This window comes from Salvelinus namaycush, chromosome 21 (assembly GCF_016432855.1).
Source record: "Salvelinus namaycush isolate Seneca chromosome 21, SaNama_1.0, whole genome shotgun sequence".
Taxonomy (NCBI): Eukaryota; Metazoa; Chordata; class Actinopteri; order Salmoniformes; family Salmonidae; genus Salvelinus; species Salvelinus namaycush.
This window is the reverse complement of record NC_052327.1, coordinates 29,616,802-29,640,832: the sequence shown is the minus strand read 5'-3', so window position 1 is coordinate 29,640,832 and position 24,031 is coordinate 29,616,802. Positions and strand designations below refer to the sequence as shown.

Below are 24,031 nucleotides of genomic sequence, written 5' to 3'. Positions count from 1 at the left end.
ATTAGATCTGGTAAAAGATAATACAAACAAAAAACATGTGTTTTAAAAAATGTTTTTTGTTCCATCTTTGAAAAGCAAGAGAAAGGCCATACACTCAAATAGGATTTTAGGTGTAATTTAGATGTTGTCCACAAGATGGAAGCAGTGTGGGGTGGAGCCAGTTCCTATATTTGAATACATTTTTTCAAACAAAACTACACTATCTTTGGGACCCTCAGGATGACAAATCAGAGCAAGATTACTGAATGTAAGTACATTATTTACCTTCAGAGGTGAATGTATCAAACCAGTTGCCGTGATGTGTTTTGTTGTTGTGCACTATCCTCAAACAATAGCATGGTATTTTTGTTGTCGTAATAGCTACTGTAAATTGGACACCGCAGTTAGATGAACAAGAATTTAAGCTTTCTGGCCATAAGACATGTCTAAGTCACTGTTGTTTACAACGTCATTCTAGTCACACTATTGAATATTGAGCAACAACTGTCCCGGTTTAGGGACACTGATCCCATAGATCAACGTGGGAAACTGATCGGATTGGCAAAAAGTCAAAGTAAGGGAATTTTGTATTTTTTTCAAACCTAAATCCAATTACACAGTGGCATTTTTTGTTGATTTTACATTGAATTCGCATTAGTTGACAACTCAACCAAATGTAAATCAAAACTAAATGTTGAACTGACGATTGTGCCCAGTGGGATAGCACTCATCCTTAAATGATGAGTGTGTTAAATTGTGAGAGAATTGGAAAAGTGGCAACACTAAAGAGTCTACTGTAAATGTAGGGCATTGCATTGATTTTACAAGGCACTTGGAGGCTGTTACAGAGATAAGAAACATAAATGGGAGTGTCTGTGATTACAATGAGCACAAGCACCAGGGTTACTTGTACTGTGCCGGAGAGTGTTCTGCTGCATGTTCACACCAGGGCAACAAGGCTGAGTGCTACTCCAGGACCGAGGCTCAATCCTCACAACAATGTTAACACTTCTCACCAATCACATCAGCTGGATAACATTACAATACTTGATTTATTAGAAATCAATAATGCATTGATAGAAGGGTTGCTCTTGAATCACACAGAGCAAGCCTGATCAACCACTGCCATAACGTTAACATGTTGTCTCTGATTATTTCTTTTCGCTGGCTGCTTTCCGTGAAATTGTTTTGTTTGTGCTGGCATACTTGTGTTTATCATTTCTGTAAATGAGAGAAAATAGATTTATGAATGCACAATTTCATCAGGTTTGAACAAAAATATAATGCAATTTATTTTAAAGTAAGATGATGTGTTTAGACATCGGTATGCGTGCGTGTACAGTATAGTACCTGCTCATTTTGACTTTGCTCCTGCAGCCCAGTCCTCCCTCCCAGTGACTGGTGTAGGCTCCTCTCGTCATCATGCCTCCACAGCTGACACAGGGCTTCCCATTGCTGTACGGCTACAAGTAAGGACAACAGCAGTTTAGGGTTAGCATATGGAGATGCACTACTCTAGCCATCCAGGCAGCTTACCTGCTCTTTACAGCAGTGACCACAGATCATCCTGGTAGCCAGCTCCATGGGGTGGTCCTGGTCCTCGTCATGACACACGTCACAGGGGTAGGCCCGGCCACAGCATGAGAACCTGAGAGCACACCCATGGGATGTCACTCACCAGCAAAGTTTACTTTGGCAACACAAAATGATGTTAAAGGGAAAGAGGTGGCTAAGAACCTGAGCCAGCGATGACTCTGTCTGTAGTGTTTGCAGGATCCCTTCTCCGGTAGTGGTTTCCCCATCTGTATGGCAGGGTCCCTTATGTTACGCCGATAGGTCAGTGAAGAGTCACTGTGCCCTGTACAGTACAGTCAACTATGTATTACAGACAGAATAGCCAAAACAGCTGTTTAACCTTCTTCCATATTTCATCATTAAAATCATACTACAGGCCTTTGTTTCTGACCGGTTTTCTCTTTGCGTGGCGGAATGTACTGGAATCGTGTGCTGTCAACCAGGATGCTGAGTTTGCTGTGACAGTGCTGACAGTTGAACTCCTTGCTCTGGCCATACAAAAGGTTCTGCAGACAAAATAATACACAAAAGCAGACTAATCAAATAACAGAACAGACCGTCTTAGATCAAAACTTCACCCAGATATAAATACTTTCATCATCATAAGACAAGAATGGAGCAATGAACAGAGTGTTGGTGACCTTCACAGGTCCCTCTTTGGAGCAGTTGAGGCAGACAATGACCAGATCACAGTCCTGCAGGACCAGGTCCACAGGAGCAGCGGTACCCAGGTCCAGATAGCCCAGGACGTCACTGTAGTGGTGCAGCATGCTGGGTCTGAAAGCAGCACTGATCCCTGCGTTACACTTCTCACACTGGGCCGTGCAGGGGTTCCTGCCATTTAGAGTCAGGTCTGCTGTCACCTTACACCTGCAAACAACACACACAGGCCAGACAGACACACACTTATGTCACATCTCCAAGTCCCATCAACACCAAAAAAAATACTGCAGATAAGTTTAATCTTTCCTCCTATAGGCAATATTCCAAGGGGAAAATGTGAGATACAGTGTAGGCTACAGTAGATGGCATCAGTGGAGGACAGTCTGTCTGCTCACCTGCTGCACTGCAGACACACAGTGATCTGTGTGGCGACCACGGTCGCCATGCCCTCTCCCAGCCTCAGGCCAAGCAGCTTCACCTCTGTTCCTCTGCGGGGCTCACTGAGCTTAATATTCTCCACATTCCCCTGGTCCTCTTCATCACTAACACCACCATCATCATCATCATCACAGCCAGGGTACAATTGTTTTTTCCACTCCTCATCTTCTCCTTCTCTGCTCTCCTCATCAGTTGCCGTGTGGAGGACAGGGTCAGGCGTGTCATCAGCGGCAGGCTCTTTGCACACGGTTGCCTGGAGCTGCTGGTATGGAACAAACTGAATTCCAGCCTTTGCTATCTCCATGTCTTTTTTCAACTGAGGAGAGATTTAAAAGAGAGAAAGGATTAGAACGCTGCTGTCAAGTTGTTAAGTAGTTTTAAGGAAATAAACTAATACAACACAGAGAACTCATAACATCACCACAGTCTCTCATGGAAAACAGAGGTTACCAGAAGGATATCATACTAAGTAGACTAACATAAATGGAACTCTGTTTTTATACCAGTCTACAGTCTCACCTGCCTGGCTCCCTCAGTGAACAGTCTTTCCATGCTGCGATCCAACCAGCGAAGGAAGGGCCGGAAGAGCAGCTCCACCTTACCCATCAGCTGATTGGTGGCATGTTTAGCCTGTAGCCATTCCAGTGAGGCTTGTTCAACATATCTATGTGAATAAAAAACCATGAGCTGGCGCACACCCAGAGACAATTATTGTATGTAGAGGTGCTGATTAACAGCGAATAAACTATAACCTATTAAAAAAAAGAGAGTCGTGCACACTATATATGAACTCCCAGTAATTTATTGGGTTAATCACCAACGTTTCGGCATCACTGTGCCACAATTACTGGGATATATAAACTCAGCAAAAAAAGAAAACGTCCTCTCACTGTCAACAGCGTTTATTTTCAGCAAACTTAACATTTGTAAATATTTGTATGAAAATAACAAGATTCAACAACTGAGACAAACTGAACAAGTTCCACAGACATATGACTAACAGAAATTGAGTAATGTGTCCCTGAACAAATGGGGGGGGGGGGTCAAAATCAAAAGTAAGTCAGTATCTGGTGTGGCCACCAGCTGCATTAAGTACTGCAGTGCATCTCCTCATGGACTACACCGGATTTGCCAGTGAGATGTTACCCCACTCTTCCACCAAGGCACCTGGGAGTTGCCGGACATTTCTGGGGGGGAATGGCCCAAGCGCTCACCCTCCAATCCAACAGGTCCCAGACGTGCTCGATGGGATTGAGATCCGGGCTCTTCGCTGGCCATGGCAGAACACTGACATTCCTGTCTTGCAGGAAATCACGCACAGAACGAGCAGTATGGCTTGGTGGCATTGTCATGTCAGGATGAGCCTGCAGGAAGGGTACCACATGAGGGAGGAGGATGTCTTATCTGTAATAATAAGCTCAGTCCGATGATGCTGTGACACACCGCTCCAGACCATGACGGACCCTCCACCTCCAAGTCGATCCCGCTCCAGAGTACAGGCCTCGGTGTAACGCTCATTTCTTCGACGATAAACGCGAACCCGACCATCACCTCTGGTGAGACAAAACCGCGACTCGTCAGCGAAGAGCACTTTTTGCCAGTCCTGTCTGGACTAGCGATGGTGGGTTTGGGCCCATAGGTGACGTTGTTGCCGGTGAGGTCTGGTGAGGACCTGCCTTACAACAGGCCTACAAGCCCTCAGTCCAGCCTCTCTCAGCCTATTGCGGACAGTCTGAGCACTGATGGAGGGATTGTGCGTTCCTGTTGTAACTCGGGCAGTTGTTGTTGCCATCCTATTCCTGTCCCGCAGGTGTGACGTTCTGATGTACCGATCCTGTGCAGGTGTGGTTACACATGGTCTGCCACTGCAAGGACGATTAGCTGTCCGTCCTGTCTCCCTGTAGCGCTGTCTTAGGCGTCTCACAGTATGGACATTGCAATTTATTGCCCTGGCCACATCTGCAGTCCTCATGCCTCCTTGCAGCATGCCTAAGGCACATTCACACAGATGAGCAGGGACCCTGGGCATCTTTCTTTTGGTGTTTTTCAGAGTCAGTAGAAAGGCCTCTTTAGTGTCCTAAGTTTTCATAACTGTGACCTTAATTGCCTACCGTCTGTAAGCTGTTAGTGCCTTTACGACCGTTCCACAGGTGCATGTTCATTAATTGTTTATGGTTCATTGAACAATTATGGGAAACCGTGTTTAAACCCTTTACAATGAAGATATGTGAAGTTATTTGGATTTTTACGAAATATCTTTGAAAGACAGGGTCCTGAAAAAGGGACATATCCACACACACACCTTAGCCAAATACATTTAAACTCAGTTTTCACAATTCCTAACATTTAATCCTAGAAAAAATGCCCTGTCTTAGGTCAGTTAGGATCACCACTTATTTTAAGAATGTGAAATGTCAGAATAGTAGTAAAGAGAATGATTTATTTCAGCTTTTATTTTTAATATTTTACTTTCATCACATTTCCAGTTGGTCAGAAGTTAACATACACTCAATTAGTATTTGGTAGCATTGCCTTTAAATTGTTTAACTTGGGTCAAACGTTTTGGGTAGCCTTCCACAAGCTTCCCACAATAAGTTGGGTGAATTTTGGCCCATTCCTCCTGACAGAGCTGGTGTAACCGAGTCAGGTTGGTAGGCCTCCTTGCTCGCACACGCTTTTTCAGTTCTGCCCACAAATTTTCTATAGGATTGAGATCGGGGCTTTGTGATGGCCACTCCAATACCTTGACTTTGTTGTCCTTAAGCCATTTTGCCACAACTTTGAAAGTATGCTTGGGGTCATTGTCCATTTGGAAGACCCATTTGTGACCAAGCTTTAACTTCCTGACTGATGTCTTGAGATGTTGCTTCAATATATCCACATAATTTCACATTTGTGGCCTGCTGGAGGTCATTTTGCAGGGCTCTGGCAGTGCTCCTCCTTGCACAAAGGTGGAGGTAGCGGTCCTGCTGCTGGGTTGTTGCCCTCCTACGGCCTCCTCCACGTCTCCTGATGTACTGGCCTGTCTCCTGGTAGCGCCTCCATGCTCTGGACACTACGCTGACAGACACAGCAAACCTTTTTGCCACAGCTCGCATTGATGTGCCATCCTGGATGAACTGCACTACCTGAGCCACTTGTGTGGGTTGTAGACTCCGTCTCATGCTACCACTAGAGTGAAAGCACCGCCAGCATTCAAAAGTGACCAAAACATCAGCCAGGAAGCATAGGAACTGAGAAGTGGTCTGTGGTCACCACCTGCAGAACCACTCCTTTATTGGGGGTGTCTTGCTAATTGCCTATAATTTCCACCTTTTGTCTATTCCATTTGCACAACAGCATGTGAAATGTATTGTCAATCAGTGTTGCTTCCTAAGTGGACAGTTTGATATCACAGAAGTGTGATAGACTTGGAGTTACATTGTGTTGTTTAAGTGTTCCCTTTATTTTTTTGAGCAGTGTATGTATATGTATATGTATGAGTGTTACAACATGTCTATGTGGGCGGACACATTGAGAAAAATGTATCAAAACTTATGAAAGTGTTATTGTATTTAGACTGTAAAGCCATTGAAAATAAAATAACGTTTCTCTCACCTTCCCATAACTGATGGCAAGTCCTGGTCCAGTGGTATATCTAATGTAAATACCTGGAGAAAAAAATAACAAAAAAAATGTGCACCTTAAGTCTTAGCTCTAGACACAATAGGATTATAATCAAACAGATGAGATTCGTAGGTCAAAGATTTGAGTTTACCTCTTGTGGGTACTTTTCCGGAAAGCTCACCATTATGTCAACGTCTTTCAAGTCAAAAGGCTGAAAAACATTATAAGGAGTGAGTCAGCATGTTTTTATGCACAATTTTCCATGTTGTAACATTCCTATGATGTTCATAAAACTATATCATAGTAGAAACGATAAAAGACAATGACCTTTGAGGCCTTGTATTGTGGATTGGAAAAATGCAGACAATGTTTACCCAGTCTGGATCAGTGGGCTGTACTGTGGCTCGGTAGAAGGTGACTTGGCCGTCGCTCCGTTCCTGCACAATAAGCTGTTCTTTAGGAAAACGCTTTATCAGCTGCTTGATCTCAGTGTCCCGTAGCTGTTTGGTGATATTGTCAGTCAGGTCACTCAGTTTGACCACCTGAAGGGCACTGGGAGGGGGGGCATGGGGCACCCTGGGCCTGCCTCCGACTCCTACAGGCTGGTCGTCAACAAGGGGAAACTGTGGTGGGTGCCAGTAGTGACATCTATCATCCATGGTGCAGCACCCAGAGAGAAAATAGCGACAGGGCCGGCGATTGTTGGCCCTCTCACCTCTGGTTGGAGCAGCCCTTGGTTTGGAGGGCAGCCTGTGGCCTACATCTCCAGGGCTGTCAATCGCTGGATTCTGCGATGTGATTCCAGGGTGGCTGTGAGGGCCTGTCCCTCTTTGGTTCTCCTGTTCTGACCTTTGGTTTGTCCTGTTCTCTACCTTCCCCTGGGTGAGGGTGGTGGAATCTCCTCTTTGATGGAGGAAGCGGCACTTCCTCCCAAAGTTACAGTGCCGTCCCTGTGAGTAGAAACGACACAGCTGGACTTGAGGGCCACCATGTGCTAGTTGATTCCTGCTCTCTTCCTCATTGTGACACAGGGCGACAGAATCCCCATTGCTCTCTGGTGATACCTATAGAAAATAACTCTTGTTATGACATTCATGAAAACGTACAGGGAGTACAAAGTAGGAAACACTGAAAAGACCATCACTGAAACAAAAAAATACGAAATGTAGTTTGTCACATCAGATATACAGTGCATTTGGAAAGTATTCAGACCCCTTGACTATTTCCACATTTTGTTATATTACAGCCTTATTCTAAAATGAATTCAATTGTTTTCCCCCCCCTCATCAATCTACAAACAATACCCGATAATGACAAAGCAAAAACAGGTTTAGACATTTTTGCAAATGTATTAAAAATATAAAACAGAAATATCCCTTCTTGGGTATGATGCTACAAGCTTGGCACACCTGTATTTGGGGAGTTTCTCCCATTCTTCTCTGCAGATCCTCTCAAGCCCTGTCAGGTTGGATGGGGAGCGTCACTGCACAGCTATTTTCACGTATCTCCAGAGATGTTCTATCAAGTTCAAGTCCCAAAGCCACTCCTGCTTTGTCTTGGCTGAGTGCTTTGGGTCATTGCCCTGTTGGAAGGTGAACCTTCGCCGCAGTCTGAGGTCCTGAGCAGGTTACCACCATGCTTCACTGTAGGGATGGTATTTGCCAGGTGATGAGTGGTGCCTGGTTTCCTCCAGATGTGACGCTTGGCATTCAGGCCAAAGAGTTCAATCTTGGTTTCATCAGAACAGATAATCTTGTTTCTCATGGTGTGAGAGTCTTTAGGTGCCTTTTGGCAAACTCCAAGTGGGTTGTCATGTGCCTTTTACTGAGGAGTGGCTTCTGTCTGGCCACTCTACAATAAAGGCCTGATTGGTGGAGTGCTGCAGAGATGCTTGTCCTTCTGGAAGGTTCTCCCATCTTCACAGAGGAACTCTGTCAGAGTGACCATCAGATTCTTGGTCACCTCCCTGACCAACGCCCTTCCCCCGATTGCCCAGTTTGGCCGGGCAGCCAGCTCTAGGAAGAGTCTTGGTGGTTCCAAACTTCTTACATTTAAGAATGATGGAGGCCACTGTGTTCTTGGGGACCTTCAATGTTGCAGAAATGTTTTGGTACCCTTCCTCAGATCTGTGCCTTGACACAATCCTGTCTCTGAGCTATACGGACAATTCCTTCGACCTCACGGCTTGGTTTTTGCTCTGACATGCACTGCCAACTGTGGGACCTTATATAGACAGGTGTGTGCCTTTCCAAATCATGTCCAATCAATTGAATTTGCCACAAGTGGACTCCAATCAAGTTGTAGAAACATCAAGGATGATCAATGGAAACAGGATGCACCTGAGTCTCATAGCAAATGGCCTGAATACTTAGGTAAATAAGGTATTTCTGTTTTCGCTTTGTCAACATGGGGTAGTGTGTAGATTGATGACAAACATTTCTATTTAATCAATTTTAGAATAAGGCTGTAACGTAACAAAATGTGGAACAAGTGAAGGGGTCTGAATACTTCCCGAATGCACTGTAATTCAGACAGATTCAGACCATCTTCTGTACTGTAGGCCTACTACTACTAGCTAGCGAAATCATAACACACATTAAATGGTTTTGACTAGATGGGAAGCAGCTAATGTCAGCAGTGACTACTTAGCAGGTTAGGAGAACTGGGATAAGGTTAAAAAAGGGGTTAGTGTTATCTAAAATTTAAAAAGTATCCTCGACGCGACTTAACGTCACTTTGACAAATAACTGCATCCCTTCTAGCCATGACCAGCTAAAATATCAAAATATGGCACTTATTTTGAATGAGTTAACCCAACAACACTATTACATCTTTTAATAACGTAATAACGTACCTCAACGCTGTTTACAGGTGAACGTTCCATGTAGCTATTTGCTATACGTTTGTATCAGTAAAGCTGATGTTACTTTGTTGCATTCAGTAGATACAGTAGCTGCTTCCAAAGTCTAATGGCTTACGTTGTTTTTCCTTCCTCTGGCATGGGCAGTGAATACAATTGTTATACTTTATTGCCCTCTCCTGGTATGGAGTGAGATGGACACAGCTCGCACCATAAATTGCTGCATAGACTGAACTTCACAGGGTTGTGAAAGTGCAAGGTTCTCTTGGTGCTCCTTTTCAATAAATATCGAGGGTCTTATTCTTGTAACATGATGATCGATGCTTAGTAGAGTTGAAAATGCGATGGAAACACATTGAACTTTTTATTTTTATTCTGTACATGAAAACTTAAGCGAAAAAGTAATTTTCGTGTGCACTACGTCATTATGCACTGATATTATCCGCAACGGGTCAATTTTGTGGAAACACGCCACTGGCGGGAAAATCCGCCTATTTTCAGATGCGGATTCTAGAATACTCACATGAAAATGTGTCAACAATTGGATGGAATCGCATTTTCAACTCTACCAAGCATCGATCATCATATTACAAGAATAAGACCCTCGATATTTATTGGAAAGGAGCACCAAGAGAACCTTGCACTTTCACAACCCTGTGAAGTTCATAATAACGTATTTTATCTTTAGCCTAATAAACTGTATGGTCCTCCGACTACGACTCCTGAAACAACAAAGCAAATTTACTTCGATATGATGGTTATTATATCAATATTTGCGCATAATTAATTTCACCCCAACACAAAAATATCCCACCATGTTGAACAAACAAATTATCTGTCGGGAAATGTATAAAATTGTACAGACATTTCCTGTTTCCATCACAGCTGTCATGATTTTTTTTATACAGTAGGACTTTACTCATAAAAACTCATACAATACTAACAAAAATGTAATGAGGAGAACCTGAGGATAATCTCTACCTGTGATTAATTGAATAACCTAATGTATAATAATAACGCATTTTGTGTGCTAGTGAAAATAATCAAAGGAGAAATGTAATGGAATACTACCGTAGGCCTGCACACATACTAACAATCAAGTCATTGGTTGGTCATATACATTACATCCCTAACTGTTGTATAACCTGAGAATGAAAAGAGTTACAATATAAATAATTTAGCACCATGTTAGTTGATATTGGACATTCAGGGAGAGGAGCAGTCTTTATTGGTCAATGCACCTGGCTTCCACATTCACATTTATTACACGTTAAGTACAAGGGAATGAACACCATTTACATTCTTTATTTTACAAAAGCAGGATGGATCTAGTAGTAGATATATTTTCAGGCCTGGGAATCGACCCTGGAAATGACTCCTCTCTTCAGCCTCTCTGGAACAGTGTCAGGCCCAATCACAGGGACTCTTTGAGGTCTCCTCTTTTCCCCATTGTTTTGACTGTGTCTTCATACTTTGTGTTCTGCCTCCCCTTCCTGGCGTGTGACATCATAGGGGACAGATGGCCATGGGTCCAGAGTTCAAGATCCAGCCGAGCCGGCGGCCAACACCTTCCATGCTATTGCATTGTGCTGGCATTAGTCTGCATAACCATATGCTCCTTGTGCTTCCTGCAAGTGTGGCTCAGTGGACATGGAGACCACCGGTGACACTACCAGACCAAGTCCCAACCCTAGTGGAGCTCATCACTGGAGTGACGGGAAACCTTCTGCTCTTTGACTTCCAGTACTTCATCTGGCACCTGCTGCACCACTGGTTGTACATCACGTTCCATGCAATCCACCACAGCTACTCAGCTCCCTTTGTTCTGGCTACACAATGCCTGGGAGGGTGGGAGCTGGTCACAGTGTGCTTTTGGATCACCCTGAATCCTGTCATGCTGAGATGCCACCTTCTCACCACGTGGGTCTTTATGGTGCTCCATGTCTATGTGTTCCTTGGAGGATCACTGCGGTTATGATTTTCCTTGGTCCACATCTCGTCTGATACCCTTCAGTATTTATCGAGGGCCCAGCAAGGATGATGTGCACCATCAGAAACTCAACAAGAACTTTGCACCATACTTCAGCCACTGGGATAAAATATTTGGAACACATGCTGATTTTAGTTTCTCTTACTCTTACTCAGAGCCGGTGACAAATACATTCTTATGATGAAATTCTATGAAATTGAATTCAAACTAAATGATTATGAGAAACAAACCTGTTTCAAATGAAATTATATATTTGAGACTTGTAAATTAACTGAGTGAACAGTAAGTTATCCTTCTCTACTTTGGCTTGTGGAACACATTGGAGTGAATTCTGTTGGATGTTATGGTTAAAACTGTTTTATTATGCAATGGAAAAATGTATATAAACTTTTCCATGTTCTTCATAATTAATACATGTATATAACAGATATATTTATCCATGTGCCTTTATTCAACCTGCCAGTACACCCAACGTATAATTAGTTTCTCGCACCCCAGATAGGGTCGAGACATAAAAATCAAAAGTACCATCAATTGCAATTCTCACAACGTGATCTATGCGATTCGCTGCCAGTGTAGCTTATTTTACGTAGGAGAGACCTCAAGGGAGTTACAGACTAGAATGGGTGAGCACCAAAGTGCCATTCGATGTGCTGACCCCAACAGCACAGTGGCCCTCCATTTCAAATAGCGGGGACACTCGCTTTGTGAGTTATTTTAGTTTGGAATTGAACAAGTCAGCAAAAACAAATGCGGAGGTGATGTTGACAAACACTGAAAGTCCAGAGAGACGTTCTGGATCCATTCCTTAGAGACTTTAGTCCCCAGAGATCTTAACCTAGAGAAGGACTATAGTATGCTTTTGTGAAGGGCCCCATCCCTTTTTTGGTCCAGTGCCCCCCCATTTGTACTTAATGTTTACACATGGAGGGAGCTTAGACTTCTGTATCTCATCACTTGGTGGAGACATTGACCATAGTACCCCACACCCTGAGTACCACCCTGTACCACTCCATCTCTCATTAGCACCACCAGCTGAATTGTCACGTTGTTCATAATAATGATGGTTGGACCAAGGCACAGCGTACGTTGAGTTCCACATAATTTTAATGAACGTGAAACTTAAGCAAATACAAAACAAAGTAAACATGACGATAATGCATTGCTAAACAGGCAACTACACAGAAACAATATCCCATAACCCACAGGTGGAAAAAATGCAACTTAAGTATGAACCCCAATTAGAGACAACGATTACCAGCTGCCTCTAATTGGGAATCATACACAAACACCAACATAGAAAAATAAACCTAGAACCCCACATAGAAATAATAAACTAGACTAAACACCCCTAGTCACACCCTGACCTACTCTACCATAGAAAATACAGGCTTTCTATGGTCAGGAAATGACATGAATAGAGTTTCTCCCTAATTGTCTTCCCCATGCCCTATATCAGGGGTGGGCAACTCCAGTCTTCGAGGGCCTTATTGATGTCACACTTTTTCTCCATCCCTAGCAAACACAGCTGATTAATCAAATTGCATTCTAAACTGAAGATCATGATTAACTGATTATTGGAGTCAGGTGTGTTAGCTGGAGCTGGGGAAAAACTGTGACACCAATCAGGCCTCGAGGACTGGAATTGCCCACCCCTGCCCTATATTAACTTGTCCATTCCCTTTGTGTTTATTCTGAAGGCCGAAACGTCAATCTTTTAAACTTGCTTACTAAAACCAATAATTGTTTGTGGTGAGCCATCACCTAGACTCACTTTGGTTGCGCACCCACTCCTTCTTTCCATTCTAGATCAGTCAGTCAATCACAATTTACTAAAGTAAAACTGTAGGAGCAGTCGAAGCCATGCTTCTAGACCGGAATCCTGGCCCCTTGGTTTGACAGCATTAAAACCGTGATGTATCATGTTTACATCACGGGTTTATTGCTGTCAAACCAAGGGGCCAGTATTCCGGTCTAGAAGCACGGTTTCGACTGCTCCTACAGTTTTACTTTGATACTGCAGTTTAACTGAAGCCCGACCCAGAAAGACAATTTCCATAGACAGCCACATAGAGAAGTCAGATTAGAAAATGCCTAATTAGACACTTTAGTCATCACCTCTGTGCACAAAACAACCATTGGATTATTTAAATAATTGTCGCTGAGGCCGATTTTTTTTATCACTCAGCCAAAGATATTAACATTTTATGTTCATCCAACGCCTGCCATGTTTTTGGATGAGGTTATGACGTTATCGCTGCTCGTGCCGCTCCCTATGCTTCCAGCGCTAGCAAAGATTGTGGATATACTGACAAGATACTCGTCTCTCCTCCCAAAAACAATAGGAGTCGTTGTCCACAAAGAAGCACGGCGGGGTGTCAAGCTTCCGCCTATTCTTCTCTTTGGATTGGTGGATACATATAATTATTTTAATACATTTCTGAATATTCGATGAGGATTTTTGACATTTGGGTAAAGGACTTCTGGTTCTCTCTGAAACATGGTTAAATGGTTCTGTCTCTGACAAAGACATTGAAGTAAATGATTATAATTTATTTATTTGTGACTGATTACAAAAAAGGGGAGAAGTGGCCATAATGTAAAATCTAATTTCATGGTGTCCCAATCTTTAAATACTTTTGTTCCCAATAAATGTGATCACCTGGTTGTAGATGTGTCCATAAACCAGAATACACATTGTTGTTACTGGGATTTACCATCCCCCCTGCTGCCATGGTGGATGCTATTAATGCTATATCTGAGTGTTTAACACATTTTCTGTCCTCGGAGTTGGTCATTTTATGGGATTTGAATCTGGACTGGCTATCCCGGCCTCAGATGAATTTAAAAGTATATGCATCGATTTTAATCTGACTCAATTGATCTCAAAACCCACACAGCTAAATGTGAAAAACTCTGTTGACTTCTGATTTAATTCTTACTAATATTTGTATAATGGAGTATTTGCATATGATCTCAGTGATCATTGTCCCATAGTATGTATTAGAGATACGAAACAGCAAGTTTTCTCCTCAAGGGTTTTTACATGGCATGTTCTTACTATGATTTAGCCACTGTCTCCTGTATTCCTGACCCTGAGTTGGCGCTAGAATATGCATCCTCCATATTTATTCCTCTGGCAGATAAACATGCCCCTTTTAAACTATTCAGAGTCAAAGTCAAAGTTAACATGCCTAGGTAAATAAAGGTTAAATAATAAAAATAAAATAAAAATAAGATCTGGGCCAAAGCAAGGAAAACAGACTCTGTAGTGGACTGGCAGTCTTTCAGACAATAGAGAAACAGATGTACTATCTAGATTAAGAAAGCTAAATCCAGTTACTTTTTAAGCTCCATCTCTGTTGGAAAACAGGGGCCTCCCAAGTGGCGCAACGGTCTAAGGCACTGCATCACAGTGCTAGAGGCATCACTACTATGAAATAACACAGATGGAATCATGTAGTAACCAAAAAAGTGTTAAACAAATCAAAATATATTTTTGATGATAAATTCTTCACAGTAGCCACCCCCTTTGCCTTGATGGCAGCTTTGCAAACTCTTGGCATTCTCTCAACCAGCTTCACCTGGAATGCTTTTCCAACAGTCTTGAAGGAGTTCCAACATATGCTGAGCACTTGTTGGCTGCTTTTCCTTCACTCGGCGGTCCAACTCATCCAAAACCATCTCAATTGGGTTGAGGTCGAGTGATTGTGGAGGCCAGGTCATCTGATGCAGCAGTCCATCACTCTCTTTCTTGGTCAAATAGCCATTACACAGCCTGGAGGTGTGTTGGGTCATTGTCCTGTTGAAAAATAAATGATAGTCCCACGAAGTGCAAAGCAGATGGGATGGCGTATCGCTGCAGAATACTGTGGTAGCCATGCTGGTTAAGTGTGCCATGAATTCTAAATAAATCGCAGACAGTGTCAACAGCAAAGCACCACTACACCATCACACCTCCTCTTCCATGCTTAACGGTGGGAACCACACATGTGGAGATCATCCGTTCACCTAGTCTGCATCTCACAAAGACACAGCAATTGGAACCAAAAATCTCACATTTGGACTCATCAGACCGAAGGACAGATTTCCTCTGGTCTAATGTCCATTGCTTGTGTTTCTTGGCCCAAGTAAGTCTCTTCTTATTATTGGTGTCCTTTAGTAGTGGTTTCTTTGCAGCAATTTGACCATGATGGCCTGATTCATGCAGTCTCCTCTGAACAGTTGATGTTGAGATGTGTCTGTTACTTGAACTCTGCCATTTCTGAGGTTGGAAACTCTAATAAACTTATCATCTGCAGCAGAGGTAACTCTGGGTCTTCCTTTCCTGTGGAGGTCCACATGAGAGCCAGTTTCATCATAACGCTTGATGGTTTTTGCGACTGCACTTGAAGAAAGTTCTTGAAATATTCCGGAACGACTGACCTTCATGCCTTAAAGTAATGATGGACTGTCGTTTCTCTTAGCTTATTTGAGCTGTTCTTGCCATAATATGGACATGGACTTTTACCAAATAGGGATATCTTCTCTATACCACCCCTTCCTTGTCACAACACAACTGATTGGCTCAAACGCATTAAGAAGGAAAGAAATTCCACAAATTAACATTGAAATGCATTTAAATCAAATCATATCAAATTGTATTGATCACATACACGTGTTTACCAGATGTTATTGCGGGTGTAACGAAATGCTTGTGTTTCTAGCTCCGACAGTGCAGTAATATCTAACAAGTAATATCGAAGAATTTCACAACATATACCCAATACACACAAATCTAAGTAAAGGAATGGAATTAAGAATATATAAATGCACTGCTCAAAAAAATAAAGGGAACACTTAAACAACACAATGTAACTCCAAGTCAATCACACTTCTGTGAAATCAAACTGTCCACTTAGGAAGCAACAGTGATTGACAATACATTTCACATGCTGTTGTGCAAATGGAATAGACAAAAGGTGGAAATTATAGGCAATTAGCAAGACACCCCCAATAAAGGAGTGGTTCTGCAGGTGGTGACCACAGACCACTTCTCAGTTCCTATGCTTCCTGGCTGATGTTTTGGTCACTTTTGAATGCTGGCGGTGCTTTCACTCTAGTGGTAGCACGAGACGGAGTCTACAACCCACACAAGTGGCTCAGGTAGTGCAGCTCATCCAGGATGGCACATCAATGCGAGCTGTGGCAAGAAGGTTTGCTGTGTCTGTCAGCGTAGTGTCCAGAGCATGGAGGCGCTACCAGGAGACAGGCCAGTACATCAGGAGACGTGGAGGAGGCCGTAGGAGGGCAACAACCCAGCAGCAGGACCGCTACCTCCGCCTTTGTGCAAGGAGGAGCACTGCCAAGGCCCTGCAAAATGACCTCCAGCAGGCCACAAATGTGCATGTGTTCTAACCAATGAGAGGGCAGATACTCGTGTGAACAACAGACACAACTCTGATATAAAGTTGTTTTTCTCAAAGTTGTTACACTCGTAACAACCTAAGCATAACAAAACTTCTATAAATCAAATAAGCCATTACGTTTTTTGTTGACCAATTTCGACACACTCTCATTGACCTCCATACAAAAACTCCTCGCTTGGTGGGCGAAAAAACACCTTCACAGAAATTGAACGTAAATCACAGAATATAGATGTTGTGGTGGCAGCTGCAGAGAAGTACTTGGGGGTAGGAGATTTAACTTCAGAAGAGTTACAGCGTGTGTTGAGTGGTGGTGTCCTGTTCTCTCAGGCTGTTGGCCTCAGGTAGGATCAGATAGGGTTAAAACCGCTACGGGATCGGTGTCCCCCCTGCGGGACGGTTGAGCTAACATAGGCTAATGTTATTACCATGAGGTTGTAAGTAACAAGAACATTTCCCATAGACATATCTAATAGACATATCTGATATGGGCAGAAAGCTTAAAATCTTGTTAATCTAACTGCACTGTCCAATTTGCAGTAGCTATTTCAGTGAAAGAATGCCATGCTATTGTTTGAGGAGAGTGCATAGTTATGAACTTCAAAATGTATCAATAAACCAATTTGGCACATTTGGGCAGACTTGATACAACATTTTGAACAGAAATACAATGGTTCATTGGATCAGTCTAAAACTTTGCACATATACTGCTGCCATCTAGTGGACAAAATCTAAATTGCACAAACCTGGAATAATACATTATGGCCTTTCGCCTGCATTTCAAAGATGATGGAACAACATAATTTATTATTTTTTTAAACACGTTTTTGTCTTTGTATTATCTTTTACCAGATCTAATGGCTTATATTCTCCTACATTAATTTAACATTTCCACAAACTTCAAAGTGTTTCCTTTCAAATGGTATCAAGAATATGCATATCCTTGCTTCAGGTCCTGAGCTACAGGTAGTTTGATTTGGGTATGTCATTTTAGGCGACATAAAAAAAAAGGGTTAGATCCTTTTAATCGGTGTTATTATACACACCACAAGGATGACCAGCTCATCGGGTCACATGACATACAGCTGGTTTATGTGGTGCTAGGGCTCCGGTGTGTGGGGGAGAGAATCCACTCCAGTCAAGCATGGATTGCAAACGCAGGAGGACATAGCCAGTTAGTTCACAAATACGTTTTTACTGTAATAATAGAGAATCCCTATTTTAAACATGGGTCGGTGTGGTATTACCTCATCAAAGACAGTGCTGGTCTTTCTGAACCTCATTTTTTGGGTAAGTTAAAACGACATCTGTGTCGTTCGAGAATGCGCAAATTCTCATCCACAACATTATGCGCAGCAACCTGCTACTTACTACCATTCAATGCAACCTAGGCCATGTGGCTGTTTGTCTATTTTTAGCTTCAATATACTGTTTGAGAGTTTGGGCCTTTGGGTTACTACATAATGCAATGTTCTTGCAGTCATGTTGCTATCCCTTTTATATTTAACTAACGTTAGCTAGCTGAACATTTCCTTTTGTTCACTGTCTTTCTTTGTCTGGTTGCTTTGGCTACTGCGGCTAGAATCAGGGAGTTTCATGCTGGGCTTCTGTGCCCCCTTTGTCCCAGCCAATATATTTGTATTTTTTTTAAATGCCCCTTCCCATAAAATGAAACGGTAGCCTAATAGCCATACTGTAAGTGCGTCCTCAACATAAAATGTTTGTTGGCAGCTCTTTTTCTAAACTTCCATATGTTAGAATATAAAGGGAAAGGGGGACACCTAGTCAGTTGTACAACTGAATGCCTTCAACTGAAATTAGGTTTGAGAGATCAATAAACACAATGGTCTTTTTAATGGTGTTTGCCAGTCAGTGAGAAATCAAATAATTCCAATTTGAAGGATTGAGTTATTATAATGCCAATGGGATGGTTGTAATAGTTGTATGCTTTTGTGTCAGACAAACATGTCTTTTGGCTCATCCTTAGCCCATAGCACGCTCAAGATTGGCCTCTGATTTAGGCCTAACAACCTCCTTGAGGGACCATCAGAGGCCACACTCATTTGAACCTTTTTTGTTTTAATATATGCTTTTTTTGTGTTATTAATACTCTCTCCCCCCATCATACAGGCAGCAGCAGGGATTTTGTGCTATGTTGGAGCCTACGTGTTCATCACCTATGATGACTACGACCACTTCTTTGAAGATGTGTACACCCTTATACCTGCTGTGACCATAATTGCAGTTGGAGGCCTCCTTTTCATCATCGGTCTTATTGGATGCTGTGCCACAATACGAGAAAGCCGCTGTGGCCTTATAACGGTCAGTGCAGGGCTCTACGCTGATGTTTTTTACAGGGAGCACGTGTGTGCATAAGTTGAAAAATGTAGGATCACACAAAGAAATTTAGGAGCACAATGAAAGATATTTGAGGTAATGGCGTTTTCTTTGTAGTAATGGCGCAAGTGTGACGGTCATGAATCTGCGCTCAATGTATTCCCCATGGCACTCGGGCTTCGGTGCAGTGAAGTAATCGTTGCAAAAAATATTTGGGTGCATATGCAAGTAAAATGGTTGTTCTTTAGAGCCCTGCAGTGAATGTTGCCTTATCCCCTACTACTACAACATTCAAACTGGTCTCAGAACTCCCTCACTAATCCTGTTGGCCAGAAGACTGGCAAACAGAGAGCTTTTGTATCATGTTTTTAAAAAAAATATATATTTCACCTTTATGTTGGATAATCGTTCATTACAGTGTTGATTTAAATGTGCGTCTTATTTCCCATTTTACAGTGGGTTAACTGCCTTGTTCAGGGGCAGAACGACAGAGTTTTACCTTGTCAGCTCAAGGATTCGATCCAGCAACCTTTTGGTTACTGGCCCAATGCTCTAACCACTAGGCTACCTGCTGCCCCAAATAAATGCTAGAGAAAATTTTCCTGTCTGCCTCAGGGACCGTTTTATTTTCAGTAGTTTCTTATGTTTAATTCTTTCTCTTTTCACCACAGTTTGTCATCATTCTCCTGCTGGTGTTTGTGACGGAAGTGGCTGTGGTGGTTCTTGGTTATATTTACAGATCGAAGGTGTGTAAGTCAAGTACATATTGATCAAGGTTACATTTGTGAAAATCAGATTTTGTTCAGGATACCAATTATCTGGATACGTTCCAATGTGAAACTTTTTTCGTTCAACAATATTAAAAATGTTCTCTATGGAAAACATAGTAGGAAATGTATCTTTATATTTAGTCTTCCCATGAATGGAGAAAGTGCTATCTTAAGTGGTGATTCACTATAGCCTAGTATTCATCAGAAATGCATTAATGAGGTTATTGAAGATTGTCCCGTTAAGCACAGTAACCTGTTTGTTTACAGGTTGGAGACGAGGTCAATCACTCCATCCAGAAGGTATACAATGAGTACAATGGCACCAATGCAGATGCCTCAAGCCGTGCCATTGACTACATGCAAAGACAGGTGATAGAATGTAACTTGGGCAATTCATGTTTTTTGTAACAGTTAAGTTATTTAAAGCTATATTGAAATGATCTAGTGTTAACCATCACCATTTGTCATGCCTGCAGCTCCATTGTTGTGGAATTCACACTTACTCAGACTGGATGAACACACGCTGGTTTAATGAGTTTCAAAACAACAGTGTACCAGTGAGCTGCTGCAAACCTAATGTCAGCAACTGTACAGGCTCTCTAGCCCGTCCTGGAGACCTCTATCCAGAGGTAAGAGATTGTCCGAAACATACCTATGCTTTGCTCTCATGCATAACATACACATTGATTCTCTTACACAATGTATTGTTTGTGTGTTTCCAGGGATGTGAAGCCCTTGTTGTGAAGAAACTAAAGGAGATTATGATGTATGTCATCTGGGCTGCACTGACGTTCGCTGCAATTCAGGTACAGAACCAATTCCATCAGGCCTCTTTCGTTCAACTAATGGATGTGTTGTGCCATCATGTGAACCCCCCCCCCCCCTTCCCTATGGTATGACTCATGAAGTGATTCATTATGGAGGTTGAGTGGGCCTGGGTATGCCATTATGTCAACCCCCAGCCACACTCCACCAGAGCCTCAAGGAACAGGGCCTAGAGGGGACTGTTTTGTGGGGACAGGGAAAATGCATCTAGGAATTTTTGGAAAAGGGGAAATGGCATAGCCACAAGGACATCTCAAACTAGGCTAAATGGAGCCTAAAGGAAACATTGTCCCACGCCAATTTGCATTGACTTAATATATTAGTTACTTTGATTTGTTATAATGTTCATAATCAGATTCTGGAGGCCGTGGGAAATTTAGTGGATTAAGATGGCATGTCATTGGTTGGATTTACACCTTTTCATTCCTTTCATTTGACTACAATGAGGGGGCAGCTGCATGACAGAGAACTGCTTTAAAGTGCTGTCATTCATTATTTCAGTAAAAATCTATCAAATGTATTTTCTGAAGCCCTTTTTACATCAGCAGTTGTCACAAAGTGCGATACAGAAACCCAGCTTAACCCCAGGACAGCAAATGGTTCTAGTCTACATTTAAATAGCAGTTTATCAATGTACTGTAGTTGCATCTTTTTATAATGTTACCTCTGCATTTCATCAACATTAGATTATATTATTTTATGGGCTGGTGAGTGTGTGGATGTGAATTTTCTGGTTTGCAGTAATCCTAGAGGCTTTTGACCCAGAGGCTTCCCTGTTTGCTGCTGATGTAGTAGCTTTGTGTCCTTGCTCAGTGCTCAGCCTTTCCTGGGAGAGTAGTTGGCCTAGTGCCCAGGTCAGAGGCTGACAGGTGACATCCTCAGGAACGGATGGAAGACATGGATGACACTACACTTCAACCCCTGGTGTTTTCCTTTCCTAGGTATTTGGGATGCTGTGTGCCTGTGTGGTGCTGTGCAGTAGGAGCCGTGACCCTGCCTACGAGCTTCTCATGACAGGGGGAACCTACGCATAAGGAACACACACACCTAGGTTCATGGCTTTATCAGTGGGGGATGGTTCACTGACTTGCTCAGGTCTCCTCTGCTGTAAGTTGAAAAGCTCCTCACATGGTGGCTCGTACTCCACAATGGTGATGGGTTAAGTGGTGAAATACCTATTTATTTACATGCTATGTAAGTTGGTATTTTGTTAGACTTTTTTTTCAAAAATCTACAGGACAAATTCTTACATGGTGATTAAACAAATTTTTTTTGTTATTTGTTGCTCTGTGATATTTGACAAATGAAATTTGTTGCACTTAAGTTTTACCTGTGAGGTACACAAGGATGAGGCCTCTGTGAATGATAAACCTACTGTACGGAATATGTGGACTGAATACTTTACTCATGTCAGTTTGCAATATGTGTATGGTTTTGGAATATTTTATAAATATTTACATTCATCATGTAAGTAGCTGAGTTGAAGATTCCCTGTGTGTATGAGGTTGCCTTGTGCTACTGCTTTGTTTGTCCCAGACCTCACCCTTCACCAGCACCATTCTGTTCCTGATGAGTATTAGTGGAACTATAGACAGTATACAAGTCAATGGCACTGCATCGGCCCACCAGGAATGGGCAGTAACCAAAGTGCAGTCAATTAACTGATCTGCTTTGCAAGAATGTGGGCATTTGATTAATCCACATGCACTGTTACTAAAATGTTCTGTTGTACTTTCTGTGTGGAGTTGAGCACACTCGTGGTATGTAGGCCTAGTTATAAAATTCGATTTTTAAGAAATGTAGTCATGTAGAGAAATATAAACCAGAGATGGGGGGGGGGGGGGCTTTAACAAGGAAATAAACTGTATTCCAGCCAGAAGATTCTGCAGTTTCATTTATTTCTATATTTCACAAAAATATGCTCACTTTTCTCTGCCAACAACCAAGACCGTAGCCATGCCTCTCTTGTGTGGACATTAGAGCTGTATGGTTTTCTCCAGACAAAGCACCCTGATGTTCAAACATTAATTGTCAGAGCTTTTGTCATTGGCAGAGCCAGTGAGTCACATCCTAAACCACTTGTGGAAGCATCTTTCCCAGAGGGAGGGAGAGCTGGCTTTAAGTGATTCATGTAGCCATGCTTTTGGTTAAGCACAGAGTCAGATGATTGGGGATGTCTTAGTCTTGTTTAACATGGTATTGAGACAAGCCTTGTCATTAGATCCTTAAATTGGGTGTTAGGGTGCCATAGGCCGGTTCTACCTTGTCTGTATTAAAGCTACAAATGTCTAGCTACTTGCAAAGTTTCTCTTATGCATCAGCTAACAGTAATTGTATTTGTACATTGGGACTTTGAGTCAGGCTCTTAGTGACCAGATGCCTTTGAACTGCTCCCAAGTGGCGCAGTGGTCTAAGGCACTGCATCTCAGTGCAAGAGACTCCACTACAGTGCCTGGTTCAAATCCAGGCTGTATCACATCCAGCCGTGATTGGGAGTCCCATAGGGCGGTGCACAATTGGCCCCGGGGTAGGCCATCATTGTAAATAAGTATTTGTTAAATAAATATCAGATAAATATTGGATCAGTCTGCACTGTAATGTGATTTGTGTGGTTTCCAAATAAGTAATGTATTTTTTTGCAATGAAGCCTGTAAAGTTTAAATTCAAAGGTATATTATTGTATTATTAAGAACAGAGTCAAACAGCCTGGCTGACCTCCTTTGCTAGTCCACTTTATGCAATATAGCTGATAAGAATACTTTATGTAAACACTTCCAAAGCTAGAGTCCTTCATAGATACATTTAAAATTGTCAGTCGAACAGTATCCCTAAGGAAAGAGGGATTAGAAGTATCACCCTAAATTCATCTAAGCCATTGTATTTTCCTGCCAATTCTAGCATGTGGACAGTTTACCCCACTTAATTGCTCAAACACACAAGTAATATTCAATACTAAAGAATATAAATAGCTCTGTGACTATAGTGTGTGAGTGTGCTTTACTTTGCAGCTGTCCTCGCTACAGTATGATTCCTAAACAACACAAGGGTCGTTCCTCGAGTAGAGTACATTTTGTGTAGTCTAATTTGGTCAAAACTATTCATTTCACATTCTGCCATAAAAGCACATGTTTCACTTCACAAATAATAACATATTGTAAGTGCCCATGAAGTGCCATTAAGTAACTGGGTTGACCGTAATAGGGTAATAGGGTTGAGGTTATCATCTTAAAGCTGCAATATGTAACTTTTTGAGCGACCTGACCAGATTCGCAGAGAAATGTGAGTTATAGCTCTGTCATTCTTTATTGAAAGCAAGTCTAAGAAACAGTAGATATGTTCTATGTGCGCTGTTCTATTCTTCCCAATCATAAGTTTCGGTTTTGTAGACCAGCTTCAAACAGCTGGAAATACAATATTTTTGATTATGGAAAATATATTTCATAGCAGTTTAGATGGTACAACGATTCTTTACACTAGCTTGTTTTGTCACAAATACTGAAAGTAGGCTAACAATTAGAATTTGAGCAACCAGGAATTGGCAGAGCCATTTCTGCATAGTGCATCTTTAAATCAGCATAAATCC

The 24,031-nt window shown here is 42.2% G+C and overlaps 3 protein-coding genes across 3 annotated transcripts; 2 read left to right on the top strand and 1 right to left on the bottom strand.

Annotated features, from left to right (window-relative positions):
- Positions 1-1,012: 1,012 nt before the first annotated feature.
- On the bottom strand, positions 1,013-9,240 carry si:dkey-24l11.2 (uncharacterized protein LOC100034462 homolog). Its single transcript, XM_039017545.1, has 12 exons — positions 9,116-9,240; positions 6,636-7,325; positions 6,413-6,472; positions 6,253-6,305; positions 3,175-3,319; positions 2,613-2,971; positions 2,196-2,424; positions 1,946-2,060; positions 1,717-1,837; positions 1,516-1,627; positions 1,330-1,442; positions 1,013-1,200 (listed from the first exon to the last, which is right to left on the bottom strand). Exons 1-12 carry the CDS (start codon positions 9,143-9,145, stop codon positions 1,131-1,133), a joined length of 2,097 nt encoding a protein of 698 aa, XP_038873473.1. The 5' UTR covers positions 9,146-9,240; the 3' UTR covers positions 1,013-1,130.
- A 1,203-nt stretch (positions 9,241-10,443) lies between these two features.
- ch25hl1.2 (cholesterol 25-hydroxylase like 1, tandem duplicate 2) lies at positions 10,444-11,355 on the top strand. The gene is given in 3 exon segments (XM_039016892.1): positions 10,444-10,651; positions 10,654-11,072; positions 11,074-11,355. Coding segments are annotated over 3 exon segments (846 nt in total). The 3' UTR covers positions 11,293-11,355.
- Positions 11,356-17,649: 6,294 nt separating this feature from the next.
- Positions 17,650-22,261, top strand: LOC120066686 (tetraspanin-3-like). Its single transcript, XM_039018132.1, has 7 exons — positions 17,650-17,806; positions 18,647-18,838; positions 19,525-19,599; positions 19,891-19,992; positions 20,100-20,252; positions 20,346-20,429; positions 21,390-22,261. Exons 1-7 carry the CDS (start codon positions 17,744-17,746, stop codon positions 21,480-21,482), a joined length of 762 nt encoding a protein of 253 aa, XP_038874060.1. The 5' UTR covers positions 17,650-17,743; the 3' UTR covers positions 21,483-22,261.
- The last annotated feature ends 1,770 nt before the right edge of the window (positions 22,262-24,031 follow it).